At 38.1% G+C, this 21,898-nt stretch overlaps 4 protein-coding genes across 5 annotated transcripts; 3 read left to right on the top strand and 1 right to left on the bottom strand.

The window, feature by feature from the left end:
• The first annotated feature begins 2,897 nt into the window (after positions 1-2,897).
• LOC143852942 (uncharacterized) lies at positions 2,898-3,832 on the top strand. The gene is made up of 3 exons (XM_077362610.1): positions 2,898-3,016; positions 3,175-3,219; positions 3,316-3,832. The coding sequence occupies exons 1-3, from the start codon at positions 2,924-2,926 to the stop codon at positions 3,640-3,642; spliced, it is 465 nt and encodes a 154-aa protein (XP_077218725.1). The 5' UTR covers positions 2,898-2,923; the 3' UTR covers positions 3,643-3,832.
• Positions 3,833-4,667: 835 nt separating this feature from the next.
• On the top strand, positions 4,668-6,707 carry LOC143852941 (uncharacterized). Of its 2 annotated transcripts, none has more exons than XM_077362609.1 (3): positions 4,668-4,815; positions 5,900-5,944; positions 6,022-6,707. In XM_077362609.1, exons 1-3 carry the CDS (start codon positions 4,720-4,722, stop codon positions 6,442-6,444), a joined length of 564 nt encoding a protein of 187 aa, XP_077218724.1. In that variant the 5' UTR covers positions 4,668-4,719; the 3' UTR covers positions 6,445-6,707. The 2 variants fall into 2 exon arrangements, with proteins under 2 accessions (XP_077218724.1, XP_077218723.1); XM_077362608.1 differs by having other exon boundaries at positions 4,685-4,815; positions 5,897-5,944.
• Positions 6,708-10,668: 3,961 nt separating this feature from the next.
• On the bottom strand, positions 10,669-20,789 carry LOC143853282 (ribonucleases P/MRP protein subunit POP1-like). Its single transcript, XM_077363000.1, has 6 exons — positions 20,358-20,789; positions 12,880-12,976; positions 12,471-12,578; positions 12,140-12,373; positions 10,916-11,034; positions 10,669-10,825 (listed from the first exon to the last, which is right to left on the bottom strand). Exons 1-6 carry the CDS (start codon positions 20,390-20,392, stop codon positions 10,669-10,671), a joined length of 750 nt encoding a protein of 249 aa, XP_077219115.1. The 5' UTR covers positions 20,393-20,789.
• Positions 20,790-21,019: 230 nt separating this feature from the next.
• Positions 21,020-21,607, top strand: LOC143853281 (agamous-like MADS-box protein AGL29). Its single transcript, XM_077362998.1, has one exon. It carries the CDS (start codon positions 21,020-21,022, stop codon positions 21,605-21,607), a length of 588 nt encoding a protein of 195 aa, XP_077219113.1.
• The last annotated feature ends 291 nt before the right edge of the window (positions 21,608-21,898 follow it).

Here is a 21,898-nt window from a genome sequence, read left to right as displayed (position 1 = left end):
TTTCTCGTATAAGAAGGAACAATTGGAAGGTTTACAAGGAGACTTGGAGAAGGTAAGAGAGAAGGTTGGGTTGCGTCTTGAGGAGCTGAACAGAGCTTCCATTGTTGAACCTCTCGCCATTGCCGACTGTAGATTGGATTAATTTCGATGATCTTCCTGATAATTTCACCTCCTAATTTCTTGTTTTTTTTTCCCATTATTTCTGGGTTTTTTTCTCCAATTTTAGCCTGGAGGTATGGTCGGTTCAGATAAGTCTGCTATATTCTTACATGTTTCTCTAATCCTTTGCAGAGATGACCTCTCTCATTATTTTACCTCTAAAGTTGGGTTAAGACTTAAGGGTGCATGTAAGAAAACTAATTGTCTAATTGTCTATTCCCTTTTTTTAAAACTCTGGACAGCCCCTTCTTGTGTAAAATTGGTGTTCTACTTCTAACTTCTAAATGGACTAGATGGGGCTGTCCCAAGTAAATAAAAGGGACGAATATATCACTTTCCCGTCCACGGTTTCTCCTGCTGGCTTATGCAGACGTCATTTGTGGGCCCTAAAAACTGCACTCATGTTAAATGACCGATATGCAATCGGCTGGAAGGTATCTATTTCAAAGTTTGCATTGGATTACGTGATTTCCGAGGGCCTTTTCAGTCATTTAGACCGACAGACCAGGACGAATAGGTTAGTAACTTAAAGCACGCCTATATAGCGAATATTGTGATTGCTTTTAGAAGATTGAGGCCGTTATTTTTGACATTATATTGACACGTGGCAGTAGTGTTGCTACTTTCTTGGCCTTTTTCCCTGACCTGTCTAAAAGGAACCAAACCATTTCAATTAGGTCAAGTACCCTAACCGAGAGGACACGTGGCATCCTCGGTTTTCTCTCGCCCTTGTGGCCAATCTCGTGCCTTTATCACGAGTGATTAGGGGTGAAACTTGGCTTTAAGGGTGTCAATTTTGGCTCGGGCTCGGAAGCTCGCTTAAGCTCGGCTCGAATCCTTAACGAGCCGAGCCGAGCCGAGCCGAGCCAAGCCTGAGCTAGGCCAGGCTCGTTAAGAATTTAATATATTTAAATATATATTATATATTAATATACACACTAAAAGGGTTGTCCAGGGAGTGAAAGGGAGAGGCAAAATATGTCACTTCTTTTTTGGAACCCCATTTGTTACTTGGACCACCCCCCGTAGTGTAAAAAGAGTAGTTAAATTACATTAGATAGGGCTGTCCAAGGAAGATGAGGGGTGTGAACTTAATATAACTCGAGCTCGATGAGGCTCCCGAGCCCTGTCGAGCCTGACTGACTAGAGCCGAGCCCGAGCCTGAGCATGAGCCGAGCCGAGCCTGGCCAAGCTTGGCTTGGCTCGGCTCGTTTACACCCCTACTCGGCTTGGGTCGGGGCTTGGGTCGGGCCTGGTTGAGGCTAACTCTTAACCCAACCTGAGGTAGCATTACCTCACCCTTATCTTAACCCAACCCGAGGTAGCATTACCTCACACTTAACCCAACCCAAGCCGAGCCTAGGATCGAGGATGATTAATCCTAATTCAAGCCTCCTCTAATGCCCTGTTCGTTTAAGATTATGCGAGCCCATTGTGAGTGCTAAACCGATTATTTACGATTACATTTGAGCCTAATAATCGGTTTGGCACTCACAATCGGTTTTCATAATCTTAAACCAACAAGGCCTAAATCTCTCAACCGTAACGGAACCAATCCAGCCTAATTTTTCAAATTAGGTCGGGGTTAGCTGGTTAGGTAAGGATTGGCCCCGGGCGAACATGAAAAAACATACAAAAAATGTATATGTGGTTCGGGGTCAGGTTGCAATAAAATCATGATAAAATTTGTGGACGAGATGGAGGCTTTGTGTCCGATTGCCCAGTACCTCAACCCTAACCCTAGCCAAAATTAAACAGTTTTGGATTTGTAAAGCCAAATCGTGGTTGATTCACATAACCTCATAGGTGGCTGCAGAATTTTTTGGAAAAGCTTGGAAAAGATTTTATCAGGATTTCTTGTTTAAATTTTCATTGTTTGATAACACATGAAAAATGTAACCTGAAACACTGCAGAACAAGTTTTATTTGCAGGGACCTTCAATTTATAATAAAATCCCTCAAAATAAGCCATAAAAATATCATTTCCCTCTAGATAATAGGATGAAAATAATTTTGTTAGTAAAAATTTTCCTCACGAAATATTTTTCCTGGAATCCATTCAGGGCCTTAGGAAAGAGTTTTTGGCGCACTTTTCATACTTACTGTGACGAATTTTGTCTGCTGCCAATGAGTTCATTTCTTATAATGACGGACCATTGCCGAAAGGAATTTCGTGTCGCCTAGCAAATCCCTTGTAATTTTAGGAATGACATATACGCACGTCCATATTTTAATAATGGCACGCCTCTTTTCGTTACGTGCTTTCCCACCGCGACTACTTTTGCCCGTACACAATCAGGTATGTCTCTCGGATCGTTCCGGTGCCAGTGGTGTCAGCATGTACGATGCGGCATAAAATGAGGAGTGTCATTATCAAATGCTCTCCTCTTTTCAAAATTCTTACTCAGTGATTCTGTTCCATGCCTGGCTCTCTGTAGGATGATTCGCTCCCCTTGTAAAGTGAATTCTGGCGGACTTTAACGCTTTTTTATGTGTAACAGGGGTGCGAATCATCCTACAGGGGGTGCGAATTTATTACCTATTCATTCTTGTGCAAGAAAATGCGGTTATTTCTCCGCAGACGAATGTGACTTTTTTATCCTCCCATTTCCTCTTTTCTTACGAGAAAGAGAGCGTAAATTTTCAATAAAATCAGGGGTACGTTTTGAACATCATAAAACTGTCAACCCACCTATAAATAGAAAATAGAGGGAGGGAGATCTTAGCTTTTCAGAGAGAGAGAGAGAGAGAGAGGGAGAGAGAGATGAAGGGGAAGAAGGTTTTGAAGCTAGAAGACTACATGGGTTTTTATGAAAACCCCAAAAATCAAGAACTAACCCTTAGACAACTCAACCAGGTATTCTCCCTCTCACCTTTCTTCCACTTATATTTCTATAACCCACTTGTTCTTCTCTCTGTAACTCGATCCTATTGCATAAAACATGATTTATTTTCATTTTGAAAGGTTTTGCTTCTTTGTTTTCATCTAATCCTTTTTGTCTTTTCTATTACCAGATCATTGAGATGCACGGAATCATCAAACTACACAACCGTCCAAAGGTAAAAACATCCCCTTCATCTCCTTAATCATATTTCTTTTTCTTTCTTTATCTAACCCCCTCGCTTTGCTCTCTCACCCCCCTTTTCTTCTCTCAGAAGGATCTCCAAACTGCGTTAGATTCCATCGAGCTACAATACCCAATGCGATCTACACTGAAAGAAAACATTTCTTCACACGCATTTCTCACTATGGAGTCGGTGAAGGAGGATCTTGAAGCTCTGGAATGGCAAGAATGCCCTGTCCAGTCTATTGAAACCCTAAGTTCTGCAGGGGAGAATCTCTTTAGTGATCAAGAATCCTATCTCTTTGAGCCGAACCCAGTCTTTGGTACAGTCACAAGAAAATCAAGAACGAAGAGAAGGAAGAGAGACGCCATGGAAGCTCAAGCTCCTCGTTCATGGCTCTCACTCGGATCCTGGTAAAGAAATGAAAAAGAAAAAGGCCAAACAGACTACAACTTTCTAGTTTTCTTCCTCTTCTTCTTCTTTTTGTTTTCCACTAATGCCCTTTTTGTTCGGATGCGAGTAGCGTTTGTTTCTGTTTGTTTCGCCATTTGCAAGTGAAGGATATTTTTGTCTTTTAGATATTGCAATGATGAGTATAGATTGAAAATCTCTTTCGTTTAATCTGTTTATGTGGGCCTCGAATCGTGTGGCTATGAGCGCTCCATCTACTTTGCGGGTCCTACTGGATGAATTAAGGATCTAGATAATTCTTCCAAAGGCTCCTCTCACTCTAATCGTTGTAATTTGGAGGGTTATTTTTTGTTTTATCTATGCAAGATTCTTTCCTTGTGGGCCCACCCCTAGTCTGAAGCAACGTTTTAAATCTTGGTTTCTGTAACCGTTTCGGTGAAACCCTCACCGAACCCGAAATTTCGGTCGAAATTTCAGAAAAATTCTATATATTAAAAAATTTCAGATTTTAGGGTTGAATTTCTCGAAATTTAGGACGTAATTACAAAAAACAGAACTTTCGGCCGAAATCCGGTGTGGTTTCGGGTTTAGGGAATTTCGGTTTTGGTGTTGACCGAAATCCGAAATTTCTGATTGAAATTTAAAACCTTGTTCTGAAGACCTTCATGCCCTGGAAATGATATTTTCGCACCTGTTCTTACTTAGGACAACCCTCTAGTTCAAAAGAGGAGTGCCCTTTTCTTAGTCGCGACAGCCCTCTAGTGCAAAAGAGTAGTGGTAAACTGGTAAAACCCTAGGGGGGCTGTTCCAAGCAAGAAAGGGGGGTGTGAATATATCACTTCCCTTATTCCTTGTGTCCTAAAAGGGCCAGCAATGGGTCCCACATCCGTAAGATCAAAAGCCTACCATAATATACGGCTCAGATTCACTTGGACGAATGTGAAACGCACTGTTTTTGTAATTTTAGTAATCTATTGGGATATTTTGGTCATCCGGCCATCTTGTCTTCCTCCGTATATAAATAGGGATGAGGATAGAAAATTACAGTTTCACAATAGAGAGAGAGAGAGAGAGAGAGAGAGAATGGGTAGAGCGAAGAAGAAGCTGACGCTCGAAGAGTACGTGAATTTCCATGAAAATCCTCAAAACAACAGTCTCTCCGTCAAGCTTCTCTGCAAGGTATTATTCTCCTCTTCTCTTCCCCCATATCTCACGTCTCTTGTTTGTAGGAATATCTTTCAGAAAGCCGGATTTCTTTTGTTTTCAAAGATTTCTCTTAATTTTATCAAAATCTTCCGTAACTTTTCACCTCTTCTTTGTGATTTTCCTCCACTAATCTTTGGAATTCCACTTTTTTTTACATCGGATCTGTTTTACGATCCATCTGTTTTTCTAACTCCTCGTTCGATGATATCGGAAATGTTTTAGCAAATTTCTACTGGTAATTCCTTTCTACTGATAATTTCTGCAAGAATCCGATGCTCTCTTTGATTTGATCGGAGATTAGCGTGTTCTACTTCTTCTTTTGCGTGTTAGATATTCTTGAGAACTAATTTCAATATTCTTACTCTGCATTTACGATTTCAAGAAGCTCTGATTGATTTCAAAGTTTTTTTTTTTCTTTTGTACTGCTGCTACTTCAATTTCATCTTAGTTTCCCACTTTCCTCTGCCTTAGTACTTCGAGTACCTAGAATCTAGATTAATCTTTTTCTTGCTCCGAATCACGATCTCATGTAGATCAGATTCATTTTCAGAGTTCGCGGATTGATGATTTTCTTCGATGCACTAGAAATTTCAAGATCTAGATTCATCTTTTTCATGCTCTGCATTTACGATTTCAAGAAGCTCTGATTGATTTCAAAGTCTTTTTTTCTTTTCCTTTTGTACTGCTGCTACTTCAATTTCATCGTAGTTTCTCACCTTCCTCTGCTTCAGTACTTCAAGTATCTAGGTTAATCTTTTTCTTGCTCCGAATCACGATCTCATTAAGATCAGATTCATTTTCAGAGTAATTTTACGGCTTCTTTGATTAAACCGCGGATTGATAGTTTTCTTCTTTTTCTCTAGAAATTTCAAGATCTAGATTCTTCTTTTTCTTGCTCTGAATCTACGATTTCAAAAAAGATCCGATTCTTTTCGGAGCAATTTCACTGCTTCTTCTTCGATTTGACTGTATTAGAAATTTCAACTTGTATTAATTTCATTTTTTTTTTATAAAAGCTCTATAGAGCATTAATCGTCTTTCTCATTCCTACTAGCAGATCGTCAACATGCACGGAATCTCGAAACTATCCAACGCTCCAAAGGTAAGATCTCACCTTCATGTACTTGCTCAGATTTCCTTTTTCTTCTTTCTTTATCTCCGTGCCTTCTCATCTACCAGAAGGACCTCATGAACGCTTTGAACTCCATCGATCTTATAAATCCACTGAGATCAACACTCAAAGAAAACAACATCTCTTCAGATGCTTTCCTCAATCTAGAGACGGTGAAGGAGGATCTAGCCGCACTGGAATGGCAAGAATGCCCTGTTGCGTCCATCGAAACCCTAAAATCAGCAGAGGAGAATATGTTGGCTGCAGATCTATCAGTCATATGTCCATCTTCGAGCTCGACAAAGGACGTTGGTATAGATAAAGAAATCAAGTCCAAGAGAAAGAAAATGAAAGGCACGAAAAACCTTGGAACCGATACTGGTGAGGTTAGTGATGCTATTCTTTCTCTTGAGGCTGAAAGTATTAATTCAAAAAGGAAGCAGAAAAGGATGCAGGCTGTGCAGCTGCATCTCTTACCGCAGAAAGTCTAATTCCAATCAGAAAGTAGAGAAAACGATAGTTATGAAAACTTACGGCAGAAAGTATAGAGCGTTTATCTGAAAACTTACTTTTGTTTAGAGTCTAAGCAGGTATCTTGCTATATGTTAGTAGATTACTTTTAGAATATTGCTATGATGAGGATTCTTAGGGGCTCTTTGAGAGGGCAGGATGTATATGAATTGAAATTCTCAAAGCTTTTGTTTTGACTCTAGTTTTCTTCTCTTCTTGCAAAATCATAGGTTTTGGGTCTTTACTAACTTCTTCCTCGCCCCCCCTCCCCCCCCCAGAGAGAGAGAGAGAGAGAGAGAGAGAGAGAGAGAGAGAGAGATATTTCAAATTCCTAACCAGCACGAAAATCTCACATCTCCCCTTCTCCTGCATGGACTGTTCTTTTCTCAGCTGAGCAAGTGAAGTGACCTCACACAAAGCTGTTGCCACTGGCTTGGTACTGCACCATGTTGTCACAGATAACTAGATAAGCAGACAAATAACCATGGATTTAAATTTCGGTTTCGGACATAGCTGAAACTGAAATTTCGGCCAAAATTAGGTAAAAAATCAAAGCAAATCTTATTGTACAGAAAAAACACATTTTTCAGAAATTTGGTACTCTGGCCGAAATCAGATGAGGGAAATGATCCTTAATAAAATGAAACATGTGGCTCTGACGCAGCAAACCTAGCCAGTACAGAGTATTATGTTTTCAAGAATGTATGTCAATGGGCAAAGAGGTGATTGAACATCCTTGTCATTAACAGTTACATTCATTGCCAAGCCAGTTCAGTTTGTATCTGAAACATGCATCACTAATCAGCTCTTGCAAGACCTAGTGGAAGATATGCTGCATGAGAGCAGCAGGTGTTGGATTTGCCAAATCTAAAAAACACGGATTCCTGGATGTGCTACTAAATTTTAATTAATTCTAAAATTTTAACTCTTCTACATAATACTATGATTAGAACAAGTGATATATTGGAATTTGGAAATTTTAATAGGATAAGTACCATTTTTATTTTCATATAAAAATTTACTATTATGATGGCTAAAACTCAAAACATGAAGAAGTTAGTAAATTTGTGATCAACAACTCAAAATGAGACGAAGTCTAGAAATTTTCAGATTTAATGTCTTCTGGATGTCAATCCTAGATTTTTCAATGGTAGTTTCAAATGTTAGTGTCAAGGAGATATTGATAGGACCTATGACATCCTGGCTTGTGCCAAGGGGTTTCCTTTCAAGATTTAAAGTAACTTTTCCTTGGAGCAGTACGAAAATGGACGACTTAGAGGGATTTTAAGTTATTTCATTATAAGATTTTGGGAGAATCTCAGCTTTCTGCAGTCATAACTTTCTAAATATACACGATAGAGATAGGAGAATTTATATGATGGGTGGCCGTGAAAACAAGTGAAGTCTTAAGGAAGTAGGTACGGCCCACTTTTTTCGATAATCCAAACCGTTCATCTGTTTGGGCACAACGTAAATAGGTTGTTCCCCAAAACTCATTTCCATAGGATGATCCTAACCCTCCGATCTGTAGAAGATTCCATAAATGATTTTTGGAAATCTTCATTTTCAGATCAGTTCAGATCGGAGGGTTAGGATCATCATATGGAAATGATTTTTGGGACACACCCTATTTACGTTGTGCCCAAACAAATGAACGGTTTGGATCATAAAAAAAAGTGGGCAGTACCTACTTTTTTAGACTTTACGTGTTTCACGGCCACCCATCATATAAATTCTCTAGAGATAGAATCATTCTCATAGCATATAGGCTTTAACAAAGACACATATTTTGGGATTGGGCCTGTAGCTCAAGGGTTGAGGCTTCGTATCTTAACCTTGAGGTCGCAAGTTCGATCCCAGATTACCAACCACAAAAAAAAAGGCACATATTTTAGAATGTAATAATAAATAAAGCCATTTTCTGGAAAACATGTTGTAATTTACCGCGTATAAAGCTATTTTTCTCGAAACAAAAAAAAATTCCTGCCATAAGTAAATCGAAAAAACAATGCAAATCAAAGAAACACATTTTCCCCCCTTTTCCATGGAAAATTCTCTGGAACCCTGTTTAGAAAACCCTAAAACGTTTGGAATTTTTTCCTTAAAATGCGTTTCGTTGATTTGTTTTTATTAAGGACCTGTTATTCCATTTGGAACATTTCCAGTTTTTAATAATGTCCTGTTTTCAACCATTAAAAAAAAATAATGTCTTCTTTTCAACCATTGATTTGTTGCATTTATATATAAATTTCATTCGGATATGGTGCAAATAGTGGTGCCAATACCAATAACAAAGGTAGAAAAACATTTAAGATTTTTAATCTTTGTCATCATGCTTTTTGGGCCAAACCTAGTTGAATCAAAAGTGGGCCCACTTTTCATTTCAATGTGAAAAGCCACGAAAATTTTAAATTTCAAAACCTAAGCATCATACAAATAATGAGTCTGACTAAGTACAGAAAGGGGGAATCCTTTTTTGTAAACCAAATCACTTTGCATTTCTCATTTCATAATATCATTGAACTGCACAAGAAAGTAACCCGTATCTTATGCATGGGGATGTTATATCGGAATGGGACCGAGTATTGACATAGAGTTGGGGTCCTTGGAGAGGAGCCTAGTCATTGTACTTTCTTATACTTCAGTACACATTACTTCTTTATTGACTTTCATATCCATTATGGATGGCTTTCTTGCTTAAGTGATGATTTCTAAGTATGTATTTGAGCTTATTCTAGCATTTGAGCATTTCCCAAATTTTCATCATAAAATTTCATCATCTGTATATGTTTCCATACATTTCAGTGATTTTACAAGATTTCCACAAACATTCCATCCGAAGTTGAAATGTTTCTGTTTCCGTGGTGACCTCCCTCTTCAAAAACGCCTTCCTTGTAAGCATGGAGGAGTCTCAGAAAGCACGGTCTCTGATCAGGTTGTATCTTATTGAGTCTTTTTGGTAGCCAACAAATCCTGCCTTTCTTCATCATCTCATAGAAACCCTTCTCCCCCATAGATGTGTTAGGGAATAAGAGCAAATGATCTCCATGGACTGTGCTCAGATATTTACTTATGATACAGGAGTCCTTGCGACAAAACCTTGAAAAGTAGAACCATCCTTCTGCTCTAATGATACAGAATCATAATTCCCACGGTCCGAGTTCACCGATAAAGTGCCACGGGCTATTTCTGCACTATTAATTTGCGCATCCAGCATTGTAATGTCTCCCATGCTAGTGGTAGTGGATTCTTCTTCAACAAAACACCTAGCACAATCCCATGGAGGTGGTATGGAAACTCTTAAAGGTCTCATAGCGAGGAGACAAAGTTCATCTGTTTGATTGGATGCCGCAGCTTCAGCAACCATGAAGGATGAGTATGCCTTGCAATCGAGAAAACCGAAAGGAAAGACCGGCACTCCATTCTGCAACATTGGAGCAAAGACAAGACCAGACTATTACTTATAATTATAATAGTTTGGAACACGACACTGAAAGCAAGTTTCAGGTTGAGCCGCATGCAGTTACATCAGATGCAACCCACGTCCTCTCTCGCAAGCCAACTGCGCGAGCCCCATGGGAGATAAGAGGAATCCAGAAAGCCTTGACCCAACTTACAGGTAGAATGATAGACCATCTGTAAAAGATTAGAAAAACACAGTGATACCAGGTCTGTAAAGTGGATTAACACACTAAAACACATTAAAGCACAACATAAACAGGAGTTTTGTCAGAATGGTGATTTTTTTCAGCAAAACCAACATTGATAGAACCTTGGTAATGCCAACCAAGAAATGAATCGAAGAAATTTCATTCTCAACTTACACTGTGCAAGGGTTGCATCTGTTACTATTCTTTAAAAGCAAAATGGGGCAAGATCTAACAGAGCCCTCCTTAGTTTCAGCAGGCAATGTCTGTGAATTTGTATTTACAAGAAAAAAAGAGGCCAAACGCCTCTGAAGTCTTTCTGTGCAAAGAAGATTCTCCTCTACTGGAGGACTGATCTGTTCATGAGAAGCCCACAAGTCCTTGCTGTCAGAGAAATGGCCCATGTTTGCATCAGGTTTTAACCACAAAGATGACATGACCTCCTCTTCATTATTATTTTGAGCTACAGAGATCAAGGTAGCATTTTCTTTAACATTATCGACTTTTTGTAAATTACCCCCCAAACTAGTGGAAGGTGCTTCTGGAACACAATCAATTCTATTCACAGGTAAATCGCGAGGATCTTGGACTACTAGAGATAAAATTGCACGAGAGGGGAGGTCTTGTGCGTGCTTGAGGACAAAGGCCTTCAGATGTTGGTAGTTGGTGTCGGAATCCAAAACTGAACATTTCATGGTCAAAAGCACTGGGTGTCCTGTCAGACAGAGTTTTGGATCTTAGTTTAATTGGAGCATAAATAAGTTGTAAATTTGGAACCACTATTCGAGTATAGAACGCAACTCACTCAGAAATAGTATGTAGTATCTTCTGAATAACTTGGGTTGCCTTTGATCCCATAACTTCCAATCTTGCAAGTTTCCCATCAAGTGAAAAACAATTGACAGACACACCATTCTCATGCATCTTAAAAAAGAGAAGTGACCAATTTAATATCCATCATCTTCTTGATAAAAATAAAAAATATTAGTTACCATTCAATGTGCATAGAAATTAATGGAAGAACAATCTAGGGGTTAACTATGTCAGCATGTGATCCCCAAAGCAGTTGGAGGTGTAACCTTCAAATAACCCATACTTATCCACACTCAAACAAATGATTGCTACTCTATGACCAACCAATGTCATGAAGATATAACAAGTTTAGTTACTAGAACATGGAAAAAATATAGGTACCTGTCAGATATCATGTGTTAGTGTCTGTAAATATAAATGTTAAGTGGTACGCTACTAAGTCCTGAACACTGATGATACTAAACATTTGAGAAAAGCCACACAGAATTTAGCTTACTATTAAGAAGTTAAAAACAAAAAACAAATAACCCATGTCATGAGCAAGATTATACTGCAAAAGCAAGACATAAGTTCTAAGTTACTGAGTCCTGATCACTTATAATCGTATAATACTGCAAACCAAAACATTAGTTGCATGCTACAAAGTCTGGAATACCTGTAATAGTAAACATTCAAGTATTTACTATTACTTCCCATAGAAGAAAAGAACAAAAGATCATACACTTCTTCACCACGCATATCACCTAAACACAATAAATTGAGCCAGCACTAGACCTGGATAAGGATGGCTAACATGGAAATGTGTACGAATCAGACAATCCAGAACGGGGCACAAACAGAAGTTTTCTTTGTTATGTACACCAAACAGGATGCACAAATACTAAAATATCAAAGTACCAAACAATCACATAGTACACACAATATAAATGATGTGATTAGCATTTTATATGTAAGATACTATGGTAGACCCAGTACATGCAAAATAACTGTGGTGATTAGCATCTTATATGTAAGATACTTTGGTAGATGAGAGGTGGCCTGATCTAAATCTCATTCGAGAATGAGATAAAAAAATGACCAGACAACTAATATTGCAAACTGAGTATCCATCATTCATTACCAGAGCAGCATTGCACTATTGCAGTATAATATATAAACAAGAAACAATTACCTAGGAGGTGCCATTTTTTTTTTTATTTTTTTGAATGGTACGTACCAGTTTTTGACAGGCAGATTCCAGAGCATCAAATCCTTCATTGAAAGCAGCAGCATGTATCCATATCCCCAACTGGCGAAATGAAGTACTGCACTCGTTTTTACCAGGCATGTGAAATCCATTCAACATAGGATCTTCTCCAGCATCAACATTAATTTGGTCTCTAAAGCAAGGCCGCCACATGTATGTGACTGGGGCAATCAATTTGGAAACAGGAGCCCCAATATGATGAAGCTGTGCAAGAAGACAATGTCATAACTCCATCTATTAACATATCCTACTTTGCATAAATGAAGCAGATGGCATTGCCCTTACCAAAGGAGCAACCTACCGTTGCGCTTCCATAGCAAATTCCACAAAAAACAGGACAGAGTTGTCCTTCTGGAGAAATGGGTGGCGATGGCACCAGAATAATTCCTAAAATTGTCGTAAGGGAATTCTGGAAACAGATGAAATAAATAAAACCCAATTAAACTCCACAAACCTGCCATTGAAGTAAGAAAATACATGCCACCTAAGCCATGTATGTGTTTTAGAAATAATGAACCTGAAGTCAAGGATTTTATACAAACAATGAAGTAAAATGAGCATACTATTTGTGGTGCCCAAAAGAGACTACATCTCTAGATAATACTTACATCTCAACAGTTGACAAAGAAGACAATACATTTTTTATACTAACAGGTGCATAGATCAATAATAAAAAGCTCAAAAATTCAATCAATAAAGAGAGTGCCTACCTCTGGACCCTCCAATTGGACAGCGCAGCAATAGCTTGCATCATGTATGAGTGATCCGTATTTGAGCCACTTCAAGACAGACCTTGAACCTTTTCCTCTGCAGCCAATAATTACTTAAGTTATGAACAGATAAATGTTATTTATATTGATCCCTTCTGATAAAATGAATAACTAAAAGAGAGAATACATACAGAGCAGTGACCATCCTGGCACCTTGTTAAGACTTGGGAGCAAGAATATTTACACATATAAACACTGATACAGACAAGACAAGCAGATACAATAGTGGCATAACAGGGTAAGTCATTTCAGCAAATGTGTTCACCACTTGTAATCTTGAGAATTTTCAGAATACAAATCCTTTATCAGAGCTGATTTCATCATTTTATGATTACTCTGAAAATGGGAAGAAGATCTTGGATCTAAGGTAGAGTCCTAACAATTATTTGACTTCAAAAACATATAAACAGAAAAAAATGAATTGAACAGTATTGGCAAAGTACTGACCACTAGCATATATTCTAGCACTTTTCTTTGTTCCATTTTTGGTGTTTATTTTTAGGCAGTTAGGAGAGTAAGTAATCTAACCAGACTTCATCGATGCTACTGGTTGAGGGAGTTGATTTCTGACATGGTGAGCCACAAATGAGCTATTGTTGATTGTGGTAGTGGGTTGACACTAGACTTCATATTCATCCGACAAGAGAAGTCATCTGTCCTATCTGAGTCAATTATGCTCTGTAGTTGGCTGGGATGCAATCATGCAATCATGTATAATATCCTTGTAGTGACAATTTACTGGAACTGATTTAGGACTCATAGATTAATTTTATGGATTTTCATCTGTCCACTGCAAAAGATGTATGAACTCATAACTTCATTGAGTTAAGTTCTCTTTTGGACTGTTAAATGTTAATAGTAGAATTATCCGGATCCAAATGAAAAAGAAATTGATCAGTCCATTATTTTTTGTATGATCCATTATTTTATTTTATTTGCGATCAGACTTTCTTCTTCAGTGAGTGTAGAGGTAACAAGGCTTATTCTTAACTGTAAGATTACATAGAGGTTTAGGGACTTGAAGTCCTTTTCATAAACACGGGTTAACATGAAACATAAAAACAGCCAATGATGATCGATCCTACTAGTTTTTTCACAAAAAAAAAAAAACATAATTTTTTGAAGGGAAACATATTAACATAGTACATAAAACATAATAGATAACAGAATAATGGAAAATCAGGGTTGGTTTACATAAATCAAAATGTCTGGGCAACAGAGAAAAAGAAATGACTAGAAGGCAATTTAACACCGGACCAAGGAACAGATAATTACTCTGACAAGTGTTAAAGAAAATCAGCGTTGGTTTGCATAAATCAAAATGTCTTGGTAACAGAGAAAAAGGCATGACCAGAAGGCAATTTAATGTTGGTAAAATTGAGGGTACTGTTGTTATAGAAAACATAAACTTGTTGCTTCAAGGCGTGATATCACTTTCCTTAAGACAAGATTCGCCCCCACTAGTAGTGTGCAAAGGGGATCCGCGAATTGCCTCCAAGATACAATGAAGCCTAGTAGGGAAGCCCTACTAATGTTTGATGACGCGTAGCACTAGCGGAATCAAACCCGAAATGCCCTTCCGAAATTTCAAGCCTTAGAGAAATTTCTAGATAATGTTTCTGCAGAAAAACAGTATCTAGAACAGTAAACAAAAGAAAAACAGTATGTAGAAATACTTGGGGATTTTGTAGGAGTGTAGAAGAGAGTGTAAAGTCTGTTAGAATTGCCAATTCGTTTTTCTATATTGAAATGACTGAATTCTGCAAATTTTGTAGACCACCTGGTGTCTTTTCAGAGTGAAAAACACCTCTACAGGGCACCTTTCCAGAATGTTTGAAATCTGACCGTTAGATCGCACCCATTGATATTGAACGGTCCTGATTGATCCTAGAGGTGACTGTTGGTTTGAGTAAAACCGCTCTCCAACCCAGTCATCGTTAGATCAACCATCTATGGTGTGGATCGCACCCCCTTGGCACTTGACCGTTGGGGGAAGGGACACAACCCATTTGATCACACTCTTTGACTGTTGGAGTTATGGGCCCGTTGGGCCGACCATTAGGCCCGAACCGAAGCCCAACCCATCCGACTGGTCCACCTTCATCTTGATCCAACGGTGCAGATCAAATCTGAAAAAATTAAAGGCTCCAATCGCTCCTCGCGACTTTGCGTACGTGCGAAGTGCAAAGTGCGCCTAAAAAAGCGCCAATAAAGCGCCACTATGCGCCCTATAGCCCATTGCCCACGCCGCGCGCGCGCGTGCGAACGGTGCGTTGCACCGTCCCGCGGGTCCAACCATGGGTTCAACCCAATGTGCAATCAACAAGTATTAGAAAAGTGTAGTGCTTTATAAGCCCTTCTCTTTCCTTTCTCTCATCCGGTACGGGACTATCTTTTCAACTACACTTCTACATCCTTTTGTAAAAGCAAATCTTTCCAAGAAAACATTTTCTTTTTCCCAAACGCTTTTGATAAAACATTTTCCAAAACACTAAAACATGCAAAATACATGATTTTGAAAATCCAAAATCACTAACATTTAACACCCGACCACGGAACAAAGAACTACTCTGAAAAGAGAAATACAAAACCCTGTGTTGCAAGGCTACTGCATTATGCGTTATGTCTTCTAAAAAAGGTACCACACTATTTGTATTATGCAATCTTAACCAAGAGGAAGGATTGAATTAGGTTCTAGTCTTTTTATATAAGAGGTACGCCGCAATGAAACCGTAGTAAAAGATGTGGTTTCATAGAACTAGCTGTAGGGAGTGAACAAAAATGGTGAATGGTGATGAACCATTATTCTCTCTTCTAGAGAGACTTGTTTTAGGCCTGGAACCGAAAAGTTTCACCCATTTCGAGCGAAACGAAATGAAATTTACAACAATGGTTTTGCCTAATGAACAGACATATTGACATGCTCTGATGCCCCTTATAGGAGGTTTACAATGAAACAATTTTTGATGTTAAAATGAAATACTTCATATAGCCAATGAATTCACTACAGTGATGTTTATATTAATAAATCTTGCTATTAGAATTTGAAGTTGGGCACTACTTGATGCATTTCCAACATGGTACTAGATTCTGAGATTTCTTTCATAGAAAAAGGATCCTTCCAGAAGAAACCTAATCAATTAGTACTCTAGATTCCTCAGCCAGTGCTATCGTTTATGAAAACTAAAAAGCTACTTTTATCAATTCAGCAAATCTTTAAGTTGAACCACTAAAATAATGCGATATTTGAAAACACACATCTCCTTTAACTGAAGACCCAAAAAGTATCCAGAACAATGAATCAATAGGTTATATTTAATAATGCAGACCATGCAGACAATATATGCTGTCCCCAGGGATGCAAACAAAGCATCCCTCTACATGCTATCCATCTGGACAATTATGACCTCCACGTTTAACCATCTTTGAGTGAGTCCACAGTAAGGCCAGAGAAAGATAAAGATTTCCTTGGAGCAGGGCAATAGATGGAAAGATATGCAGACCACAGAGACCACAATATACTAAGTCTCGCAAACAAGTATGCTAAAGTTACAGAACTTCAACCTTGCTGCTTCTTAAAACACATTTGCTTGCATGATAACACGCTAGCATGAAAAAAATCTCCCTCCCACAGCGGTCATAAAGTTCATGGATCCTTTAAGCATTACCATTGCTTATCAGCCAATCTGGTTCTGATGGTTATTGGTATCTTAAAGAATAATATGTTAAAGGGATTCTTTTCCCTTATCTCAATCTTTTCTCCTTCCCACAGTGGTCAGAAAGTTCACGGACCCTTTAAGCATAATTACCATTGCTTATCAGCCAATCTGGTTCTGATGGTTATTGGTACCTTAAAGAATAATGTCTTAAAGGGATTCTTTTCCCTTATCTCAATCTTTCCACACAAGTAGGCGGTTAATCTAGAAGATGAGAGGGCTTCTTTCGTAACTTTAAGTACGCAGAATTAAAACTTAGAACAATTATAGCAAGGTGAACCTTCCGCTAGACCCGCCAGTAAAACCAGACCGATAAGCAATAAATTGCATTATGTCACCTATGGAAAAATGATAAAATCTAGAAATGCAAAGTAAACACACTTTAGACATACCGTCTTTACACATTTCTAGTATAGAATCTTAAAACCCACAGGTGTATGTGTATAAGAAACAACTCATTTATCAAATTTACTGAGATTACAACTCAATGAATTATATGTGAAACTAAGATTTTCAAGGATATTGATATAATTAAGCACCTTGATGCCTTTTGATTTAACTAAATACCTCAAAAATAAAATGATAATACAAATTTTATGAAGTGCTTGCATGAAATGGGTACAGTTGGCAGCCCATCTGGATTTTATCAAAAATTGCTTGAACACGCAGAAACACTTTCTAAGACCGTATAAATCTGTTCAATCGAAGAATACCTCCAAAATACAAAAATTATTCCATATGCTCAACTGAAAATTCATACTTGTCCAAACACCAATGACTGCCTGGCCTTATTAATCAATATATCTATCTATATGCAATGAAAAAAGGGTATCAAGAAATGCATGTATAAATATAGACATAATCACCATTCAAAAATAAATAAATAAATATAGACATAATTAGTAAAGTTGCCTAAATGACCAACAAAACTTAACCCACTCCCTAAAATTTCTCTGCGCTAAATATACAGTCCAAAAATAAGTACCTATATCAGTGTTTCAAAATGCGGAGGTGGGTCAAAATGTGGTCAAATCAAATCCTAGTTGACTCGGCACAACGCGGTCAAGTACTCGGTTGACAAGGCTGAGTACTTGGTTGACACGATCATAAATTGGGAGAGTCAAAGTAGTTTTGATCGACTTTGTAACGCAAAATGCGGACTCGGACAAGGACACAGCCAAGGCAAAAAGGGAGTCGACTCTGAGGAGTCAACGATAACGCGAGGGAGTTTTAAAATTATGAGCCATAAGCGACATACTAATCAAGTAAAATATCCTTGAAAACTCATGATTAAAATTGCAGAAAAACTACCAAACTCCTTCAAAATCTACTAACTTCCTGGAATAATTAGCTATTAAATTTAGGAGATATGTTTTAATCATTCAATTTCAGACAACTCATTGAAAGAGATTGTATCATCTGATCAAAACAAATTTGGGCCATTGGAAATCCACGGTGGGATCCACCTGATGGGCGACTCTGGTTAGAAGATTCAGCCATCCATGTGTTTATGCATCGCACATGCCTTTTTACAAGCAGTGCCAGGAGCAAACAGTAAATTACTGTCAATATCCATTTGTTTATTCAAAACATTTAAATTTCGTCTCTTAAAAGAAAGCACATAAGAAAATAAAATGTGTCAATCTCTTCCAATAAAATGAATAACTAAAAGAAGGAATACGTATGCAGAGCAGTGACCATCCTGGCACCTTGTTAAGAGTTAGGTCTTAAGACCAACAATATTTACACGAATAACCATTGATACAACCACAAGGTGAGCAAATAAAATAGTGGCTTAAGAGGGTAAGTCCTTTAAGCAAATGTGTTCACTACTTTTAATCTTGAAAATCAACAATAAGGAGATCTGATGAAAGCAATCCCATTAGCATATAAGATATTACTCTCAAACAGACAGAGAATATTACAACCCCCCAGCTATGAACAATAAAAAAATGCTCATAAATAAAAGGCAGAGTAAAGCCAATTATCAAATCATACATCTCACTCTCTTGTGTGAAGTAGTCTCCAAGATACATAATATTGCTAACTTTTACATGCATGAAACACGAGAACTTTTTTTTAAAAAGAAAAGAAAAGAAAGAAACATGGGAATTAAGAGTCATCCTTGATAGAATTTTGCATAAGCATAATATTAATTCCCACCAGAATTGGAATGTAATGCTCATGTATAACTTTTCAAAGATCCAAAGGAACAATGCTTGTGATGAGCTACGATACCTTCTTCTAATTTTGATCACATGACACTCAGGTTATTGATAAGCAAGTCAACAAAGTTTTGCATTGCTCCCAAAGAGGCAAGCTGCAGGCACCGGGTAATCTCTAATTTGTGGTTCAACATCCATAATTGAACCTTATACGGCTATGAGGTTGGATATCAAGCAGAAATGTGCTTATTAAGTCAAATGTTAATATTTTCAATTGTGGGAAACCACAATTTTTAATTAGCAACTCCGATTGAATGCATAAAAAGATGACTGCTACCTCTAAAACTAAAGAAGCCTTATGCAGGAAATCATAAATCTTTAACGGCACATTTGACAACCATGAATTTTTTTTTCATGATAAGCTATTGTCTCCTAGTGGTGAGAGAGGGGTAGGGGGTGAAGTGACTAAACATCAGGAAACTAGTGTCTTAGAGTGGTGAGAAGTGGCTAAAAATCAGGAAACAAAAAACTCTACTCAAAACAGGACCGATTTTTCCTGACTTTTAGCCACTTCTCAGTTCTCACCTTCATCTCAATCGTGTCCCCTCAAATCTCTCTCCTTCTCCCACCCGCCCTACACCTCTCTCACCATTTGGAGAGAATAATTTATCATAAAAAAAAATCCCTGGCTACCAGACATGGCCTAAAAGCAATACTGACTCTTACTGATGATACAACTGGAAACTCCAGAATTCTTAAGCTTCTAATAAAAACCCAAAATACCTGGGCTAAAGATAATAGTCACAATAGAATGGCACACAGAGGTTTCATAAAAAAATAACTAACTGATCAAGCGAATTGTCCCAGTTACTAATTGACAACAAAAGCAAATTACACCAGTGTGATACAAGTTCACATGTTGATGCCAAATTAGATAGAGGAAATTAGCACAATGAGATCATGGGGGCACACATGCTTACACTAGCAACGGATTTCACAATCACCCCATTATAGTTTTTCTACGTCAATGTAAGGCCCTGTTTGTTTAAGATCATGACAACCAATTGTGAGTGCCAAACCAATTATTGGACTCAAAATTATGCTTAAATTTGAGTCCAACAATCAGTTTGGCACTCACAATCGGTTGTCATAATCTCAAGGCCCTGTTCGTTTAAGATTACGAGAACCAATTGTGAGTCCCAAACCATTATTGGGCTCAAAATTATGTATAACTTTGAGTCTAATAATAGGTTCAGACCCACAATCAGTTCTCATAATCTTAAATGAACAGGGCCTAAACAAACATTGGCCTAATTCATTTTCAGAAATTCAGTATTCATTCTTAATTCTGAACATGAGAACAACAATTCAATCATAAACAATACATATGAACCCAAAAACAATTCAAAGATAGAAGACACACATGAAAGACTCCCTATACACATGGAGATTGAGTGATAACAAACACAAGAACAAATTTTCAAAATCCAGTAAAGCTTTTGTTTTTCTATACGAAGAGTCAGAAAATCACTAATACCTGCCTTGCAATACAAGAGGCAGATAAAACCCCATCTTTTCACCATCATAAACCGCTTAGCGTGCCATAAATGCGTTCTAAGCCTCTTTGTTCCATCCCCCGAAGTACAAAACCCTAACTCTGGATTCTTCTTGAACTCCATTCTCCTTTGGATTCTACGCGAAACCTTCTTCTGATCCTTCTCTGGATTCTACTCGATTTGTGACGGTCGAGAGCAGAGATTCGAGCTCTGAAGCACGTGATTCTGCAAATTTCTGAACGTCTAGGGCTCGAGGGGGTGGATTTGTAGAGGTAAGAGATTGTTTACTTGTCTCTGACGCCATTAGAGGCTCATGAAAGGAACCCCAAACCCTAAGGCGCCAAATAGAAACTTTTCTTAACAAAACATGCTTCAAGTAGATAAAAATAGAAACTCTAGAGAGAGGAGAGACGGAGATGTGAAAAAAAAAAAAAAAAAAAAACCCTTTGTGCACAAAAAGGAAAGTCACTAAAAAGGTAATATTTTCGCATTCTAATTGTTGGTTCTCCCATCTTTCTTAATCACCATTACCATCTTTCTTAATCACCATTACCATCTATCTTAATCACAGTTACTATATATATATAGCAAGGGAGAGGCAAAGAGAGTGAGGCATAAAAGAGAGAAGGAGAAAGAGAGAAATATGGGAAAGAGGAAGATTGAAATTAAGAAGATAGAGAAGAAGGACACAAGGCAGGTGTGTTTCTCAAAGAGACGCAAAGGCATCTTCAAGAAAGCGGCAGAGCTCTGCATACTCTGCAATGCAGAAATCGCGATTATCGCCTTCTCTCCCGGCGGAAAACCTTTCGTTTTCGGTCACCCAAATGCTGAAACCACCATCAATCAATACCTCTCCAATGCCTCATCATCTTCAACCAATGGAACTCACCTTCAAATACCACTCATTGATCATGTTAATGGAGTCGAACGCCAAATTACGGTCGAAAAAGAGCGAACCAAGAGGCTTAAGGCTGAGAATATTGGGAATGAAGAAGGTTTGTTCTGGTGGGATTTGGTGAACATTGATGAATATATTGATAAGGAGCACTTAGAAGGTTTACAAGGAGACTTGGAGAAGGTAAGAGAGAAGGTTGGGTTGCGTCTTGAGGAGCTTAATAGAGCTTCCATTGTCGAACCTCTCGCTGCCTGTCCGGGTTTTAACGAGCTTCCGCCATTGCCGACTATAGATTGGATTCATTTTGATGATCATCTTGATAAATTCAATGACTAATTTCTTACATGTTCTTGTTTTATTCATCCCTCATTGGGAGATTTTGGTGGTTGTTATTGCGGTATGGAAACTAAAGAACAATGATATATGGTTTAGGTATATTGCCATTTTTTTTTTTTTTGTTTAAGTGACTCTGATGCTTGTTCTTTAAGAAATATTCAGTTTTGAAATCTGGGTTTTGATTTGTAGTTTTGTGTAGTGTGAACTATTTAATTTGCTTCTCAAAACCAGTTCTCTAGTATCTCACATATCTGTTCTCTGTCTCACTTTGGTGTGCTTCTCTAATCGTTT

Source organism: Tasmannia lanceolata, unplaced genomic scaffold, assembly GCF_043159265.1.
Source record: "Tasmannia lanceolata isolate RefF3 unplaced genomic scaffold, GAP_Taslan_0.1 ptg000019l, whole genome shotgun sequence".
NCBI classification, from domain to species: Eukaryota; Viridiplantae; Streptophyta; class Magnoliopsida; order Canellales; family Winteraceae; genus Tasmannia; species Tasmannia lanceolata.
The sequence above is the reverse complement of the archived record's forward strand: the minus strand, read 5'-3'. Positions and strand labels throughout refer to the sequence as shown.

Excerpts from the sequence above, each read along its gene's own strand:
- LOC143852941 (XM_077362608.1), top strand. The coding sequence starts at position 4,720 with ATGGGTAGAGCGAAGAAGAAGCTGACGCTCGAAGAGTACGTGAATTTC. Across the intron at positions 4,816-5,896 it reads CCGTCAAGCTTCTCTGCAAG|CAGATCGTCAACATGCACGG; the intron begins GTATTATTCTCC and ends CATTCCTACTAG. Across the intron at positions 5,945-6,021 it reads AACTATCCAACGCTCCAAAG|AAGGACCTCATGAACGCTTT; the intron begins GTAAGATCTCAC and ends CTCATCTACCAG.
- LOC143852942 (XM_077362610.1), top strand. The coding sequence starts at position 2,924 with ATGAAGGGGAAGAAGGTTTTGAAGCTAGAAGACTACATGGGTTTTTAT. Across the intron at positions 3,017-3,174 it reads CCCTTAGACAACTCAACCAG|ATCATTGAGATGCACGGAAT; the intron begins GTATTCTCCCTC and ends TTCTATTACCAG. Across the intron at positions 3,220-3,315 it reads AACTACACAACCGTCCAAAG|AAGGATCTCCAAACTGCGTT; the intron begins GTAAAAACATCC and ends TTCTTCTCTCAG.
- LOC143853282 (XM_077363000.1), bottom strand. The coding sequence starts at position 20,392 with ATGGGGTTTTATCTGCCTCTTGTATTGCAAGGCAG. Across the intron at positions 12,579-12,879 it reads TCCAATTGGAGGGTCCAGAG|AATTCCCTTACGACAATTTT; the intron begins GTAGGCACTCTC and ends ATCTGTTTCCAG. Across the intron at positions 11,035-12,139 it reads AATCTGCCTGTCAAAAACTG|ATGCATGAGAATGGTGTGTC; the intron begins GTACGTACCATT and ends CTCTTTTTTAAG.
- LOC143853281 (XM_077362998.1), top strand. The coding sequence starts at position 21,020 with ATGGGAAAGAGGAAGATTGAAATTAAGAAGATAGAGAAGAAGGACACA.